Genomic DNA, 18,689 nt, shown 5'->3' with positions numbered 1-18,689 from the left:
AGTGTGTAGAATTAAAACCTATTTCATTATGTGGCATCTACTATTATACATGATATAAATTCATAGTTAATCTATTGTCCTTGTGTTTTATACTTCTCCCCCCCCCCCCCCCTTCCCACGCCTCCTCCCCCCAAGCCCTCTCCCTCCCACACATCTCCCTGCTCTCAAATGTTGTGTGCTCTCAAGTTTTTGTGTGCTTCCCCTTCTCTCCCCATTTTGACTTCCGCTCCCTCTTTTTATATATTTTGTTTGTCTGGTTGATTTGTTTGTGAAGTAAATGTCAGCTCTTTCACGAGCCTCGATTCAGTATACAAACTTTATTCAAATTACATGATGCATATTTTAATCGATCAGATTAGCAGCATGGCAAGGCCCCTGGATAGATGAACTTAACACTAGGCAGCTTTTATGTTTCTTAATCTACACAGGATACAATTACCATACTTCCAAATAGTCAAATAATACTCCAATCAAATAATTAACTTTAAAAGCGAAACACCTTTGGATGTTATTTATGACCCCCCCCACACCAACCCTAGAGATATGTCCCCCCCACACACACAAACTCGACTCATCCTACCGACAGTGGGAGTGTCTCTTACGGCAGCATGTTGGCTTTTATTAAACTGGCTGCAAATGACTTCTAAACTTGATTTTTATCTACAACAGAGTTCGAGCACAACTCTTGATCAATGGATTAATAATAACAAGCGTTACGCCTAGGTCCCCCGTCGGTGAAGTGATGAGTTGACAAAGTGGGAGACGCAAGGCGGCCATCTTGGATTTTGACGTGGCGACCCAATTTTCAATAGCGTTCTTCCTTATGCCTAGATACAGTCGCGCACCAGATTAGAAGTGAGTAGTTGGTTTATTTTTCAAGATATTCTGCTCACAAGGTTCAGACATACATGGCGGCGGCCATCTTGGATTTTGACGTGGGTTGCTCCCACACACCAAATTAGAATTCGATCCTTCGCTTACGCACGTACGCACGCATGCATGCACGGACGCACACACGGACGGAGGGGAAAACCATAGTCCCCCTTTCACTCCGCGGTGCGACGGGGGACAACAATCACCACACCATCCAAAACCTTGATCTTTTTACCCCATCAACACACCCCAAATCCACCTCTTTCAATCTCCAACTTCTTTCCTGAAATTCCTGGTAGTGTTCATTTGCTTTATACCATGTATAAAGGTGTTTATTTCATGTATAACCCCCCCCACCCCCCCCCCCCCCCCCCATCCTCCCTCCTTCCTTCCCTAGCCCTCTCCCTTCCACAGATCTACCGACATACCTGTTCTCTACTGTTGTTGTGCTTGTATGCGTTCCTCTCTCTCCCTCACTTGTCTCCCGCTCCCTTTATTGTATGTTTTATGTGTGCGTGCATGTTTTCGTGTTTAATGTGTCAGCTCTTACACGAGCCTCGACTCTATACAAAAAGAAAAAAGAAAAAAAAGAAACACATGTCTTGAAGACTTGCAGGGAAAAATGAAATTGAAGAGAATGTGGAGGTTGTCTCCACAGGCAGGAAAAAGGAGGAACAAATGAATGGAGGTGCTCAGTGATTCGAGATTTTGGGAGTTTCACCAGAAGGGGATTGATGTTAGACTACATGCGCACTACAGAAACCTGGGGTAGAGGAGGCGGGCTAAGCACCGAAAGAGCAGAGGGTGCATGCAAGACCAGAAAGGATGCAGTTGAAGATAAAGACTCCTGACATGTCTGCGATGGGAAAATGATAGGACCATGCCCCACAGACTCAGATTCATTGAGGGAGATTCCAATAATCTTGAAGGACCGAACTCTCTTACCGAACTCTTCCCAAGACCAAACTCTCTTATCTGTCTCCCTCTTCCAAATCCTGGTGGCATCTGGTCAAATCTGTTTCTGGTGTTTGTTCCCCCTCCATCCCCTCCCTCACCTCAAACGGCTTAATGGCTGACTCCGCACGTGAAAAAGCTGAATGCCTCAACTCTGTGTTTGCCTCTAAATCTTGTGTCCCAAACCCATCCCTCTCTGTACTCACCGTACCCAGTCGTACCCAGCTGCTCCTGGACTCTGTGTCCTTTCCTCCTGACAAGGTGGAAAAGTTTCTGTCAACCCTCGACTCTGATTCTGCAACTGGTCCTGACGGCATCAGCCCACGGGTCCTAAAATCATGTTCTTCCGCTCTTTCTGTTCTCTTCACCCTCTCTTTTGCTCAAGGTCATCTGCCATTTGCTTGGAAATCAGCCAACATCACCGCTTTGCACAAAAAGGTGCAAAAACAGATCCTAGCAACTACAGACCAATCAGCCTTCTCCCAATTATCAGCAAAGTCATGGAATCCATCATTGCTTCAGATATGAAATCTTTCCTCTTCCCCAATGGCTTGATCTCTGATCATCAATTTGGTTTCAGACCTGGTCACTCTACTCTGGACATGCTGCTTCTGCTTTCTCAACAATGGATGGAGGTCCTCAACGCCAAACAGGAAATTAGAGCTGTCTCCCTTGACATTTCACGTGCCTTCGATACGGTCTGGCACCCTGCTCTGCTCACCAAACTCTCCTCCTTTGGTATCCATGGAAATCTCCATGCTTGGCTGGCGGACCTCCTATCTGGTCATAGTCAACGTGTGGCCCTGAATGGGTTTCTCTCATCTCCTCTTCCTGTTCAGGCTGGAGTTCCCCAAGGTAGTGTTCTGGGCCCTGTGCTTTTTCTGGTCTTCATCAATGATCTCTCTGACTCTCTTGAAAATCCTCTCTATCTCTTTGCTGACGACTCTACTCTCTGTCGCTCCATTCCTCATCCCTCAGATCGGCAGTCTGCAGCCTCCTCACTCTCTGCAGACCTGGACAAAATCACAGACTGGGCAAACAAATGGAACATGTCTTTCAATCCTGATAAATCTCACACTCTTACGATGTCTCTCCGAAAAGACCGACTGGACAACCCTCCCATCCACTTTCTGAATAATCCTCTCCAAGAAGTTGTCACTCAAGCTTTTGGGTCTCACTATTTGCCATGACCTTTCCTGGGAAAACCACATTTCAAATCTGGCCTCCAAAGCCAGTCGCCGACTGGGCATCCTCCGTCGTGCGAAGTCCTTCCTTGGCACACCTGAGCTCCTCACCACATACAAGGCTTTCATCCGCAGCTCTATGGAATACTGCTCTCCCCTCTGGTCTGGTGCTCCTACCTCACACCTAGCTCATCTTCACGCTGTTGAAACCAAAGCGTTCAGAATCATTGGAATCTCCTGCTATGAAGCTAACTCCAAGGGCCTTTCACTCACTCACCGCAGGCAGGTTGGTGGTCTTTCTGTCTTCTACCGACTCCTCTCTGGCCTTGCCCCCCCAGCTCTCTCTGGGCTCTGTCCCCCAAATATTCCTACAGGTCGCACAAGATCTGCCTGCAACCCTCTTATGGTTAAACTGCCAAAATCAAAACTTTCTGCTCACCTTCACTCCTTCACCCTCTTTTCTCCCGCCTCTGGAACAAACTCCCTCACTCTCTTCAATCCCACTCCACCCTCCAGGTCTTTAAAACAGCTGTTCACCACCATCTCTTATCCTCCCCCATCCAAAACCTGATCTTTTCTACCCCCGCTAATTTCGTCCCCTTGTGTTTTATACCTCTCCCCCCCCCCACCCCCCTTCCCACGCCTCCTCCCCCCAAGCCCTCTCCCTCCCACACTTCTCCCTGCTCAAATGTTGTGGTTGTGTGCTTCCCCTTCTCTCCCCATCTTGTCTTCCGCTCCCTCTTTTTGTATATTTTGTTTGTCTGGTTGATTTGTTTGTGAAATAAATGTTAGCTCTTTCACGAGCCTCGATTCAGTATACAAAAAAAAAAAAAAAAGGCCTAGGTTTCCAGGGTGTCAAGCTGAGGAAGGTGTGAGGCATTGGTGCTTGCCCAGATGGGAGAGTAGTACGCCATCATGCTGCAAATGAAGGCATTGTAGGTGGACAGGGGTTCATGTGTGCCAAGGAAGGACTTTGCATAATGTAAGATGATCAGTCAGTGACTGGCTTTTGCGTCAAGTTTGAAGTGTGGTTTGCCAAAGAAAGATCATGGTTGATAGTGAGACCCAGGAGTTTCAGTTGCTGAACTTCCTCAATAGGATTTTAAAGAATGTATGTAGATGGGAGGGTTTGCCAGAAGGTCCTTGAGAGAGAGAGAGATCGAGAGATCGATTTGTCTGGATTGAAAGACATATTCCAATTGTTTGACCAGCTTGCTATTTTGTTGTGGTCTGAAGCGAGGGCCCTTCCCTCTCTTCAAGATCTGAAGGATGAGGGATGTCATGGCAGAGGGTTGTGTCATCAGCAAATATATAAAGAGGATTTTTCCAGAGAGCCTTGTAGGCCATGGGCCACATATGGTCCACGAGCATCCCCCCCACCTCTAAACCAAACCAACTTTTTTTGAAGCCCAGAGGCATACTAAACACGATTCCAAATGTTACCAAGAAAAATTTAGGGATGCAATGCCCATTTCGGCTCAACAACGTAGGGTACCCTCATAATTATGCCGACGCTCTCCGACGTCGACCGAACTTTGACTACTGATTATAATCTTCCACCAGAGGCCTCAAATAGCTCCTATTTCAATATATGATATACCAAATGAAAGATTATGAGCTGTTCTTTTTGAATATGTGGTAAATGAAACTATTGGGACAACTAGTTAAATAAACAGCTCTGCGGAACACAATAATTCAACCCGCGACTGCTTCTTCAATGAAATATTGGTATTTATTTCACAATCAGATTTTTAAACATTTATTTACATGGAAACTTTTCAATGTTGTATTAATCTCTTCATCGTGTATTACATTTGCTTTCAGGCGATACCTTCATATTTTTTCTAACAAGAGCCAATCTGAAATAACAGCCATTTGAATGTTTTAGATTCAACGTTTTGGAACGTTAACATGTACTATATTAACAATCCAGTTGCACAGCAATACCTATATTACATAACGTTTTTATATGCATATATACTAAACTGATTTTAAATTTCTTTTGTTGAGAATACAAGATACTAAGCAAACATGTTTATTTATTTTAATCAATAGTTGTGACTCTATCCAATATGGCCATCACATAGTGCCAAAAATCGCTTAACCCTCAAAGCTTTGACAAAGAGAATGTACACATATTCTGCTAAACATGTTTGTTACACACACAATACTAAAAAAACCACACACACACACACCCCTAAACACACACACCTACACACACACACACACACACACACACACCCACCAATAAGCCGTTTGCCCGGGTGTGGTGCCCACAGCCATCGGCGGTCACAGACACACAGACATTTCATTTTGAATTATACATATCAAATATAACATAAAACACAGGAACACATCTGGTTAATCAATTACATTATAGACAAATTTGAAACATGGATAAACATGATTTAGTGTTCATTCTATGTCACTGTCTGTTTCATCTCCATCCAGGGTACTGTTCTCAGCCATGAGTGCATCATCATCATCATCGTCGTCGTCGTCGTTATCGTCGTCGTTGACTGTACCAGGAGCAACGGTACGGGCTAGATCCGAGAGTTGTGCAGGCAACATAGTTCCGTCATACCACAGAGGTTCGAGATGCTCGTCTGTTTGTGTCCATCCGTGGCCATTGTGTGCCAGCGGAACATCAGGTTTAGGGATATGTGCTCGTTTCCAGATTCCCACTTGATAGTTGACTCGCGCAATGTGCTGAAGCAAGCTTCTTCTACAGGGAGGTAAAGTGGCCATGTCGATGTTTTGTGAAGGCGTTAGTATCTCATCACGAGCACATAGCTCATTTATCCTGAGGAGTCGCAGGTCATCCACTTTTAAAACCCTTGGTCTACCATAGATGGCACATGTGAAGGCTTCAAGGTCATCCAGAAGCTGTGAAGGAATGTCCCAAGTATCACCCAGCTGTGCCAACACTGGAACATATCGAGGGATTTTCAGCAGTGTTTTCATAGGCTTTACTTTTCCTATCCCTCTGAATGCACTTGTTGTATCACAGTATGTGCTTTGGGTGCTTCCATGATCCATTTGTTGCCGCTCGACAGAGGTCTTGACCTATTGACTGAACAAGTCTATGAACTCTTGCTGATGTATGAACTGCTTTGCCAGTTATCGCATAGAGTAAGAAACGTTCAATTTCTGCTGGAATTACTATCTGGTTGTTGGTAAGGTCTTGAGCTGTTGGTGGCCATTTGACCTCTGTAGAGTTATTGTATGCCTCTTGTATTGACTGGTGCATTTGTGTGCCGACAAGTGCAACTGTGTCTTCTGAAGCTAATTGATAGGCTTTTCGAACAGCTGAATCGACATTAATTTGAGTATTGTATACCAAGTATGATTGGAAATCTCCCATTTGACAAAATCCCAGGCTCCTTTGGTAAGCATCATATTTCTCGAGCTTCTTCTTGAGGTTGATGCTCCTGAAGTTGGGATTCGGGTGTGGACTGTCCTGAAGCCTATTGGTGTAGACCTTCAGCAAGACAGATAGCTTCATAATTTTCTTCTCAGCAATAATTTCTTTGCCAACCACTTTTGTCACTTCTGCCATTGCCATCTGGTGAGCTTTTTCTACTTCACGCTGTCTCTCTTGTTCATCAAGTCGATCACTTCGCCATTTTTCAGGGTTCTGTGTGTATCTGTTTCGACATGACCTGTGAAACTTTGCTTCACATGCAAAGAGGTCATGCCCCCTGATGCGTAAAAGGAGAGTTTCATCATTTCGCACCTCTGCTACATCAATGACATGTTTCCAGCCTTCCCGTTCAAAGTCTATGAGGCCTTCGGTTGTCCAGCTGCCTTGGATTTTTACTTTCTTTCTTGCTTCTGATCTGCAGAAGATACAATCAGCATGGAAGATAATGTGATCACTAGATGATCGGCGGGTTGATCGGGATTCTGGCAAAGATGATGTTTCTGCTTCTTTTAAGCGGTTCAGATTCATCGTAAAACGTTGATAGCATTCCCGGTGAAAACCATGCACTTCTTCAATAATGTCAGGTAGTTTTCTGCATGATTCTTCAAGTCGATAGGGTGAATCTTGAGGTTCAGCCATTCTTCTACGCTTGATCTCCTTCAACTTTTCCATCTTCAGTTCCGGATCCTTTACATTCGTCATCAGCTGTATTGGTCCATACTTCAGCCCTGGTACGTGTATGATGCAAATGGGTTCCGTGTCAGATGTACAATGCTTTCGCTTCTTGTGGGATGTCGAAGCCATGGTTAGATGCACGGTTCTCCAAGTATAGATGTCAGCATCGCAGTCTAAGTCCTACTCGCATCTGAAAGTACACATAAAATAAGAATTAAAAAAGCAGTTACTATTTTGCTTAAGTTAATAACAGGGGTTATTTATCCATATATCAAGATATCCATTATTTATAATTAGTATAATCTGCAAATAGAAAACTTAAATATGTAAATTGACAGCAGTTAAACTTAATTAATTCAAATGGTTGTTACCTGTTTTCTTCCATATTGAGGAGAGATCTTAACTATGTATTTAAAACATTCATTTGTGGAAAATGAATCTGAAATGCAACTAAAATAGGCATGGGTTACATATTCATTTCTTTTAGTGACAATCCCCATAGTTGTAGGAGAGGGCACTGTCATGTCACTTTTGGTGGCAAATTTGGATTTTGCTAGCTAGTGACAATTTTTCTTGTGATCTAATAAGTGAATCAATTAATTACAATGCATATAAAAACATTACGGGATCATGCCGATGGGTATTGCCTGCATAACTGGATTCAATATAGTGCATGTTAACGTTCCACAACGTTGAATCTAAAACATTCAAATGGCTGTTATTTCAGATTGGCTCTTGTTAGAAAAAATATGAAGGTATCGCCTGAAAGCAAATGTAATACACGATGAAGAGATTAATACAACATTGAAAAGTTTCCATGTAAATAAATGTTAAAAAATCTGATTGTGAAATAAATACCAATATTTCATTGAAGAAGCAGTCGCGGGTTGAATTATTGTGTTCCGCAGAGCTGTTTATTTAACTAGTTGTCCCAATAGTTTCATTTACCACATATTCAAAAAGAACAGCTCATAATCTTTCATTTGGTATATCATATATTGAAATAGGAGCTATTTGAGGCCTCTGGTGGAAGATTATAATCAGTAGTCAAAGTTCGGTCGACGTCGGAGAGCGTCGGCATAATTATGAGGGTACCCTACGTTGTTGAGCCGAAATGGGCATTGCATCCCTAAATTTTTCTTGGTAACATTTGGAATCGTGTTTAGTATTCCTCTGGGCTTCAAAAAAAGTTGGTTTGGTTTAGAGGTGGGGGGGATGCTCGTGGACCATATGTGGCCCATGGCCTATTGGGGAACTTTGGCCTTGGCAGGGAGAGGAGATGAAAGGATTTCCGTTTAGTGCCACACATTGGCTACGAGAGTATAGGAAGTCAACAAACCATGTGTGGAGTAGGCCTTGGATGCCATAGGCAGAGAGTTTAGAGAGATTAAGGTGCGATGCCAGACTATATTGAAAGCTAGAGAGAAAGTGCTGATCTCTTGTTTGTCATTGAGGGCCTCTATCCATTGTTGGGAGAGTAAAAATATTATTATTATCACCAATTATTTGTATATCTTATATATATTTGAGTTGGCAGTTGCATGCCACTCCTGATTGCCACTGAAGTCAAAAATCTCAGTTGTATCTGGAAGCCAAACCACAAGAAAAGGGAAAACATATCAATGAACATCCATGATCAGACTTCTCTCTATCATGTCTGAGTCTTGTACCTGCCAATTTGGTTGGTTAAATAAATAATGCTGCCATAAAGGTAACAAACTTATCTCCTGTAATTTATAGATCCTGCTATCCCACATCCTGTATTTGGTAGCTTTATCTGTTTGATTTATCTTTGTCAGTTCCCTGCCCTAACTATCTCAAAAGCTGCAGACGACCATTCTTCTTCGTATAACTAAATAAATTCAAGTTCTTATTTGTCAGCCTTATTTTTGAAATGATAGCATTACAACTGCAACATTGTAATTTAAATATAGAATAAAAATTGCTGGTAATTGAAGTATGCTGATATTCTTCTGGTGGGAGCAGTTTCATGCGGGAAAATATTCCCACAGACAGTGGAATGCAGCCATGTGCTGCGTTTCACTGCCATAATTTTCCAGGACCTTTTTGCTGTCAACACAGTTGAGTGGGTGTGATTGAAGAGTGGATAGTCTAGTTTCATAAAGGTAATGGTAGGTGGCTTTGAACATGTATGGCTCAAGTGGATGCCTTAAATGTCAATAATTATGAGATTCATCGAATCCTTCTTGGTAAGTTATGCCCCGGTGAGTACTCGTAACAATTCATCACCACATCAGATCAGTGGTTACTTGTATAAAATAAAATAAAAACACCTTTAGAGGCCATTTTTCCCCGCAAGCGGGGGTTGGCCTTTTTCGGGAACCGTGGTTGTTGTTGTTTTTTTTGGTCCCCTTTTTGAAGCAATGTTTTACGGCCGGATGCCCTTCCTGACGCCAACCCTTTTTTGCCGCCTTTAGCGACAAACAGGGAATTACCAGTGAACTGGTACTCAATTAGCCGACCTCGGAAGGATGACAGGCTGAGTCAACCCCCCTGGCGTTAATTCAGCGATCGACCGGGATTCGAACCCAGGATCCTGGGATCCTAAGCCGGCACCCTAGCCGCTAGCCCAACACCAGGGTTACTTGTATGAATACCAATATTTTTAATCCGTATTTTCGTGAAGTTTTGTGTTCTTTAGATAACAATTTGCTGTAAGAGTTGGTTGGAAAAATTATTTTACCGGCAGGCACTTACTCCAATCTAACATATAAAGAAGAATGTTTGCGTTTGTTTGTGTGTATGTTCGTTATGCATTCGGACCCTGCAGGAACCAATCCAACCAAACTTTACAAGGCCTCCTCTTTTATCCAGAGGTAGGTCGAGGAATATGTTTGGATAACAAGAAATAGAAAATTAAAATCTGATAATTGGTCTTATTCAACACGATTAAACATAAAATTAAAATCTTAAACACTGCCTGGGTGTGTTTTTCCCAGGAGCGATCGAGTAATATGTATTGTGGAGATGTATGATGAGGTTGTAGTGATTTGTTGTCAACAACACAAATTTAATTACTATAATTTTTACACGTTCGCCTGTTATTAAAAAGATTGCTTTACACAGGTTTATTATAACACCTCCGTGTTCAGTCCTCGAGTGAGTATGTTCTTATAACCTGCCTGGGATTTCTCCGGGAGAGATCGAGTAATATGTATTGTGAAGATCGTATGTTGAGTTTGCAGTGATTTGTTGCCAACTATTTCTAATTATTATCGTGTTTACACGTGTGCCTGCTATTAAAAAGATTGCTTTACACAGGTTTATTATAACACTTCCATGTTCAGTCCTCGAATGAGTATGTTCTTATAACCTGCCTGGGATTTCTCCGGGAGAGATCGAGTAATATGTATTGTGAAGATCGTATGTTGAGTTTGCAGTGATTTGTTGCCAACAAATTTAATTATTATTGTGTTTACACGTGTACCTGCTATTAAAAAGATTGCTTTGCACAGGTTTATTATAACACCTCCATGTTCAGTCCTCGAGTGAGTATGTTCTTATAACCTGCCTGGGATTTCTCCGGGAGAGATCGAGTAATATGTATTGTGAAGATCGTATGTTGTTTGCATTGATTTGTTGCCAACTATTTTTAATTATTATCGTGTTTACATGTGTGCCTGCTATTAAAAAGATTGCTTTACACAGGTTTATTATAACACCTCCATGTTCAGTCCTCGAGTGAGTATGTTCTTATAACCTGCCTGGGATTTCTCCAGGAGAGACCGAGTAATATGTATTGTGAAGATCGTATGTTGAGTTTGCAGTGATTTGTTGCCAACGAAATTAATTATTATCATGTTTACACATGTACCTGCTATTAAAAAGATTGCTTTACACAGGTTTATTATAACACCTCCATGTTCAGTCCTCAAGTGAGTATGTTCTTATACCCTGCTTGGGATTTCTACGGGAGAGATCGAGTAATATGTATTGTGAAGATCGTATGTTGAGGTTCTAATGCTTTGTTGTATTTAAAAAATAAAATTAATCAAAATAAGTTAAAAGAAGGGAAGGTGATCCAAGCACATTTTGTAATGCCCAAGATTGGTAATTCATACAAAAGCATAAGGCCAACATTCCCCAATTTGTCATGCAGGAAATATTTAAATACATCATTCATTGAATTTCCTCGGGCAACACCGGGTACTTCAGCAAGTTATGTATAATGGCAGCTTTAGTTTTACTGTCATTTAGGGGACTTTCGGCTGTTATAAAGTGAAAATAATTGCAGATGTTCTGTCAGAAGTGGGGATAAATCCTGCAGACCAGGTTCCAATGTGTAATTAATAAATTTGTTGGGAGGAGAGGATGGTGTGGGGTTTAGACCTGTGTGTACAAGAATGACGGGTCAATCTATACTTCACACTAAGTGTATGTAATTAATAGATTGCCCCTCACAGTGAAGTTATTATTGCTGTAGGAATTCTAACTTTACTCTCCCTCTATCATGCAGGGAAGTTCATTTAAAATTAGCAATAGAGCATTCATTATTTATGTTTACACTGAACTCTGGTTTGCACAATGACGTAGCTTGCACACGTCACTTAAAGGACGAGGACATTCAAAGACATGAGCCTACTTTTACACAAAACTTAGAGATATCAGTATAGGATGAGCAACCAACTATGATGTATGGGATTTGAACCATATGTCTCAGTATCATTAGCCTTGTGCTCAAATATGAATGTCAAACAAGCTAATAGAGTATAAAAATAAATTTCATTGTCTAGTAATTTTGAGCTTTCCATTTGAGATTAATTTCTCCAGTAAATAGGATTTTATCTTGGAGAGTTGTGGCATTGCATGCCAATATTGTCAGATAAAGGATGTGACAATTCCTAATAGAGTGTTGCGAAAAATGTCGTGCACCTGCATCCAATTCAGGAGGAATTGCCTTCGATTGATTTTGGAAAGCCATCAATCATGGCTTGTTTGGAACATCAGACATACTTTTTTTTTTTTTTGCAAAATGTACATTGATGCATCAAAAAAATTCACGTGATGCTCGAGTGCTTGATCATCATCGTTTGGATATCAATTTGCAAAGACTGTAATTTGTCAACACAAAATGATGTTGTCCCTACACTCCATCTTGTCTCCCGCTCCCTTTATCATATGTTTTTTATGTGTCAGTTTGTCTTTTTGTGATCAACGTTAGCTCCTACACGAGCCTCGATCTTGTACACAAAAAAAAAACAAAAAAACACGAGTACAACAACAACAACACCTCATTGTTGTACCTCCCTTCGTAGCACCAGCGCGCGCACGGTGACTCAACTGCTCTCAATCACACCTTTTTGGAGGTGGTTTCTGCAGGACCAGAGGGTTCACCAGCACTGCAAGCATTGCAACATCGCTGTCTTAATCCAGGTCTCTTCAGCACCCACGTGCAGAGGTGGTTGCAATATTACCCAGCAACTCAGGTTGGCAAGAGTGTTTTGGGCAGGATTTGGGTCAGGAATACATGACACATGATTAGCATAATATACTTATAAACCTTTTTTTTTTTCATGATTATCATGTCATGGTTGTCACAACAATACTGTAGTTTATCTTATTTTATTCAATTTTCACACTGTGCCATCATCTTTATTATACTTGACGTATGCAATAATTATTTGTTTGTCTGAGATGGTCCACGGGTGTTTGTCGGGCCGTTTGTAGGGCCGTTAGTGCACAGTGAAAGCCCTCCCAGAAACAGGAGACACCCACCATCTCTCACCCCACCCCTCCAATTTTCCAGGTTACTCCAAGGAGCCAGTAACCTACTTCAGGTTTAACTTCAGAATCCATGCTCATTGGTCACCACCACTCATTTGTTCCTCTTTTCTCTCAATAATGGAACCAACTTCCTCAGTCTGTTCAATCTAACTCTTCCTTCCATGGCATAAAGATCGCCGTTCATTTCTTCATCAAGTCAACCCCCATCCATAACCATGATCATTTTTACCCTCATTAATCCTCGATGGCTGGCGAAGGACATTTATAAACACTTTAGAAAACTTCTGATGGCATATTTTGTTACAAAAGATTGTTCATGATAAATAACATCTATTTTAATTGTTTAATGCTGGGATGGATGTTACACTGCAAATTACAAAATAAGGTAATTTTGGTATAATTTAGAATTTAAATGTCGGAATGGTAGGCTTCTCACAGCCACCTGGGGCGGTACTAACATCTATCCCTTAGGAGATCTTAGCAGAACATTGGTTATGTTGCCAGCTCCTAGGGCAGGCTGCTAGATAAGATGTTTGTGAATTTAGGGAGTTATTTTGGCCTTATGGGTTGCATTCCTGGTTCTGCAGTGCCTGCTAGAGGGTACCCTTGAGGACGGTGTTCCCACAGGCTTGCTACCAGAAAGCTGGAGGCCAGAACCCGGGTATAGAACCCTGGGAGGCTGCCTCATCATCTGGTGCAAGATCTTGGGTCTCTTTCTCTGCCAGTTGCACCAAACATGGGATTCTGGGAGTTCCGGGGCCACTAGTTTTCACGGCTGGTGCTATCTGGGCCACTCCTTGTTTGTCTGCAAAATCTCCTGAAGCCCATCACCCCCTCTTTTCAGCTTTTTCTCTCATGCTACATCTCAACAAAAAATAATCAATATTTTACTATTTAAATGTGGGCCAATCATATGTGGCACCCACAAACTTCTCCAGTTAATTCATTCTCTCCTTTGCAAACATCCGAGGTCTTCATTCAAAACTCAACCCTACCTACTATCTGCTACCATCATCTTGACCAGAACTGCCCTTCCTTATGGAGACTCAGATTGCTGAACCCATCTCCACTACCCACCTCCAGTGCGCTAGCACCTTCCTCGACCACATTTTCTGCTCCAAAGCTGGCATATGTGCCTGCACACACGTCAATATCTCTGCTACATATCTTCTCCATTTTGAGCTTTCCAACCCTGATGTTCAAGTTCTCTCACTCAGACGTTTTCCTTCATCTCAATAAATTAATCTACTGCCTCTACTGCTCTCCCAACTTTGACAATCACATTCGGCTCTTTGATCACCTCACTACCTGTATTTAACAAATCCAACAATCTTCTCCATCTTCTGAAATCATCATTCTTATGGATTTAAATATCAATTGATCTCCAGTTTTCCAGCTTCCTCACTGGATAATATATCTCTACCTGTGTTGATGATGTCCTCTCTGATCCGCACCACATTAATTCTGATGTCCCTCAAGGTTCTGTCATCTCACCCTACCAATTTATTATTTTCATCAATGACTTCCTTATAGCTACTAACAACCCTATCCATTATTTTGCTGACGACACCACCCTCCACTCCTACACCAGATATAAATCAAAGTACACCACCCAGTCCCTTGCTGCCGATCACCTCTCAACTGTTGCCTCCATCAGTTGTGATCTCAATCTCATCTTCCAATAGCTGTCCGACAACCTTGTCTTGAATCAGTTCAAGACTTAAACCCTCCTTATATCCAGCATGATCAACACAGCAATCGCTTATCTTATGTCCAGCTCTCAACTCCAGCACTCCTCTCTCATCATTATTCGGCATCACATACAAGGCATACAAGGCATCATCACATACAAGGCATCACATCACCACATACAAGGCTTTCATCCGCAGCTCAATGGAATACTGTTCCCCCCTCTGGGCTGGTGCTCCTGCCTCACACCTTGCTCGGCTTCACGCTGTTGAGGCCAAAGTTTTCAGAATCATTGGAATCTCCTGCGATGTAGTCAACACCGAGGGCCTTTCACTCACTCACCGCAGGCAGGTTGGTGGTCTTTCTGTCTTCTACCGACTCCTCTCCGGCCTTGCTCCTCCAGCTCTCTCTGTGCTCTGTCCCCCCAATATTCCTTCAGGTCGCACAAGATCTGCCTGCAACCCTCTTATGGTTAAACTGCCAAAGTCTAGGCTCTCTGCTCACCTTCACTCTTTCATTCCCCTTTTCTCCCGCCTCTGGAACAAACTCCCCCACTCCCTTCAATCCCACTCCTCCCTCCAGGTCTTTAAAACAGCTGTTCACCACCATCTCTTATCTTCCCCCATCGAAAACCTTGATTTTTCTACCCCCTGTAATTCACCCCAGAGTCCTTGCAGTGTTCATATGTTTTATTCCTCTCCCACCTCCCCCCAAGTCCTCCCGATGTCCCTGCTCTCAAATGTTGTGTTTGTGTCCTTCCCCCTCTTCCCCCTCTCTTTTGTGTCCTTCCCCCTCTCTCCCCATCTTGTCTGCCGCTCCCCTTGTTTTTTGTGTTTTGTGTGTCGGTTTGTCTTTTTGTGTGATTAATGTTAGCTCTTTCACGAGCCTCGATCTTGTATACAAAAAAAATAAAAAATAAAAAAATCATATCCAAGTCTGGCTGATTAATGATCCTACTCTGTCGAGCCATTTCCAACCTTTGGCCCACCATTGAGCAATATCTTCTCTGTGCCTCTTCTGCAGCTACTACCACAGTTCATATATCTGATCTACGACCCAATGTGAGTGAAGAATTAATTTTATGACGTCATCAGCCACGTAGTCTGGTGGCCATATTGGATTGAAAAGAAAAACGTAAAAAATATTCACCAGAACCGCTTAACAGATCGATGCAAAACTTCATACGTATGATCGGCTAGTCATCGGGAATATAGTTCGAAGTGTTTTTCATGTTCACCTTCATTGATTCAATTTAGCCTTAATGTATACAAAAGTGATTGTTGAATATCCTAATAATCAATCAATAATTAATCAATAAAACTAGGGATAATGGCAATGTATGTGACATAATAGGGTGCCCGGATGATATGCGTACATGGGCCATTATAGGAGTGGGCCATAATAGGAGTGGGCCATAATCGTGGCGTTTTCATTTAACGATTGTGTTTTTGTTCAGAATGAGCGAACAAGGGGAGACTACGTGTGCCTTCTGGTTTATCCTTTGTGATGGTGAACAAAAGTGACAATCAGGACAAAACGTGTTGTCTACCATCTCTCTAAAAAAACATCTGCCTAAAACAAACATTGCGAGTTGATGAATTATTATAATTAAAGTGACGTTATATTTTTTATGACAATAACGATATTATTAATAACTACCCGAAAGCACCCGGCATTGCCCGGGTTCTTTTTGAATGAATTTACTACTATAATTCAGCTTTACTCGCGGCTGTAGAAGATTGACTACTATAATTCAGCTCAGCTTTTAATTGCGAAATGGGCCCAGCCCGGCCGAAGCAGCCTCGACCGGCCTCGCCACCTAGCCTATAACCTTCTGGGGGCCCGTCCAGACATTTCTGGTTCTTTTTGAATGCATTTACTACTATAATTCAGCTTTTACTCGCGGCCGTAGAATATTGACTACTATAATTCAGCTTTTACTCGTGGCCGTAGAAGATTCACTACTATAATTCAGCTTTTACTCGTGGCCGTAGAAGATTGACTACGATGATTCAGCTCAGCTTTTAATTGCGAAATGGGCCCAGCCCGGCCGAAGCGGCCTCGACCGGCCTCACCACCTAGCCTATAACCTTCCCGGGGCCCGTCCTGACATTTTTTGTTTGAGAGCTTTCCTCCTATCTTTCACCGTTCAGGAGATTAGCGCATGCAGACAAACAAACAAACAAACAAAAACTTTCTTTTATATATATAGTAGACTAGAACGGCACTCAGTGGAGAGCATACCTCCGCCTTGTGAATAGCTTATGTTTTGTATCTCAGATTAAATCAGAAAATCACAATACAGAATTTATATAATGTAGTAACATTGTTCACCAAAATTGAATCGATTCTTCCGTGTCACACACACAACCTGTCCAACATGTTTCGTCCAAATCCATCAATAACTTTTTGAGATATTCTGCTATGTATCATTTTTTACCCTATCTCAAAATGGTAAAGAATCACTTTTAAAAATTAAATAATTCTCATATCCAAATCCATATTCAGATCTTCCCCAAAATCGAATCGATTCTTCCTTGTCACACACTCAACCGGTCCACCATGTTTCGTCGAAATCCGTCCACAACTTTTTGAGATATCCTGCTATGTATCGCTTTTGGCCCTATCTCCAAATGGTGAAGAATCACTTTAAAAATTCTAGTAGCCGGATCCGAATCCTCAGCAAAATCTAATGATTTCATCCTTATCAAATGCGCTACATCACTGCCAAATTTCGTCCGAATCCGTCCACAACTTTTTGAGATATCTTGTTCACAATCGGACAGACAAACAAACATATTGACAGACAGGGGTGAAAACATAACCTCCATCCACCTTCGGTGGCGGAGGTAATTAATGTCTGTTTTACCAACATTTATTGATGCATCAAATCAAACAATCCAAGTGGCATCAACAAAATATCTCGGTGGACATTCATTCTGCACTCTCGAAAAGGGAGCACAGTCCCTCTGGGTTACGGAAGTTGTCTGCATTTCAACCACACACTGGGATGCGGATGTGAACAGAATTGCTGCATTTGCAACCCGCTGACTTGCACTTCATTTTGCATTCGCATGTAAAGAGTTTTCAGCGTGCATTTGCTACAGATGAAGACGTGTTCAAACAACCTCCAAACAGACCATCATCACTGTCCAGTGTCCATCCAACCACTATTTACTGTTGGTGAGCCAATATTAATCTCCTTCATATTTGTTTGCAGCTGAATCCTCCACTGGTAATTTTCTAGGTCAAAATGTAATTCAAACGCATCCTCAGTAGATGTTTGCATTCCTGGTGTCTTCTTACCTTTACAAATATCCTATTTCTGGCTACGTTAACACCTTTCATTGGATCTACAGTCACACATGAAATGGTACTTTCCTTCAGCAGCAATAACATCCATGATATCAGAATGCCAAACTCTCATTGTCAAGTCCCATGTCGTTGTTTTTAATCGCAAAACTTTTTTTTTATACAAGATCGAGGCTCGTGTATGAGCTAACATTAATGACAAAAAAAAACAAACGGACACATAAGACGAAATAAAGGGAGTGGAAGACAAGATGGGGAGAGAGAGGGGGAAGCACACAAGTACAACATTTGAGAGCAGGGACATCGGGAGATCTGTGGGAGGGAGAGGGCTTGGGGGGAGGAGGCGTGGGAGGGGGAATGGTGGGGGATGGGAAAGGTAAAAAAAAAAACCACATGGACACTGCAAGGACTTTCAGAAAAGAAGTCGGTATTTCAGAAAAGTGGATCTGGGTTGAATTAATGGGGGTAGAAAAGATCAAGGTTTTGGATGGGGGAAGATAAGAGATGGTGGTGAACAGCTGTTTTAAAGACCTGGAGGGATGAGTGGGATTGAAGAGAGTGAGGGAGTTTGTTCCAGAGGCGGGACAAAAGAGTTCTCCCGTGTCTTGTTGCTTTGCTCATTTTTCCGTGAAACGTCTTCGCTTACTTTCTGAGTTGAATCCACAGGAACAACAACTATGCCATTTGATGTCAACATTGCTCCAGTCTGAAATGTTGTTCATCCTTTCCAATAAAATAGCCAATTCTGAATCTCCGCCGCTTTAATTCACGTATAATCCCAGTCACTGGGTTTCTACCTTGACCTGTTGAAGATCGGAGGTTTTCCAGGTTGG

The 18,689-nt window shown here is 42.2% G+C and overlaps 1 protein-coding gene across 1 annotated transcript in view; it reads left to right on the top strand.

Moving 5' to 3' along the window:
• Nucleotides 1–18,689, top strand: part of LOC137432431 (bifunctional heparan sulfate N-deacetylase/N-sulfotransferase 2) — a 493,706-nt gene that overhangs the window by 440,765 nt on the left and 34,252 nt on the right. The window contains exon 14 of the mRNA XM_068124366.2: nt 12,387–12,557. Coding sequence (XP_067980467.2) covers nt 12,387–12,557 — 171 coding nt within the window. The remainder of the gene's footprint in view (nt 1–12,386; nt 12,558–18,689) is intronic.

The sequence above is a fragment of the Myxine glutinosa genome, chromosome 8, assembly GCF_964187855.1.
Source record: "Myxine glutinosa chromosome 8, kmMyxGlut1.1, whole genome shotgun sequence".
In the NCBI taxonomy this organism is placed as follows: domain Eukaryota; kingdom Metazoa; phylum Chordata; class Myxini; order Myxiniformes; family Myxinidae; genus Myxine; species Myxine glutinosa.
Note: the sequence above shows the minus strand (reverse complement) of the source record. Positions and strands in the feature narration are given on the sequence as shown.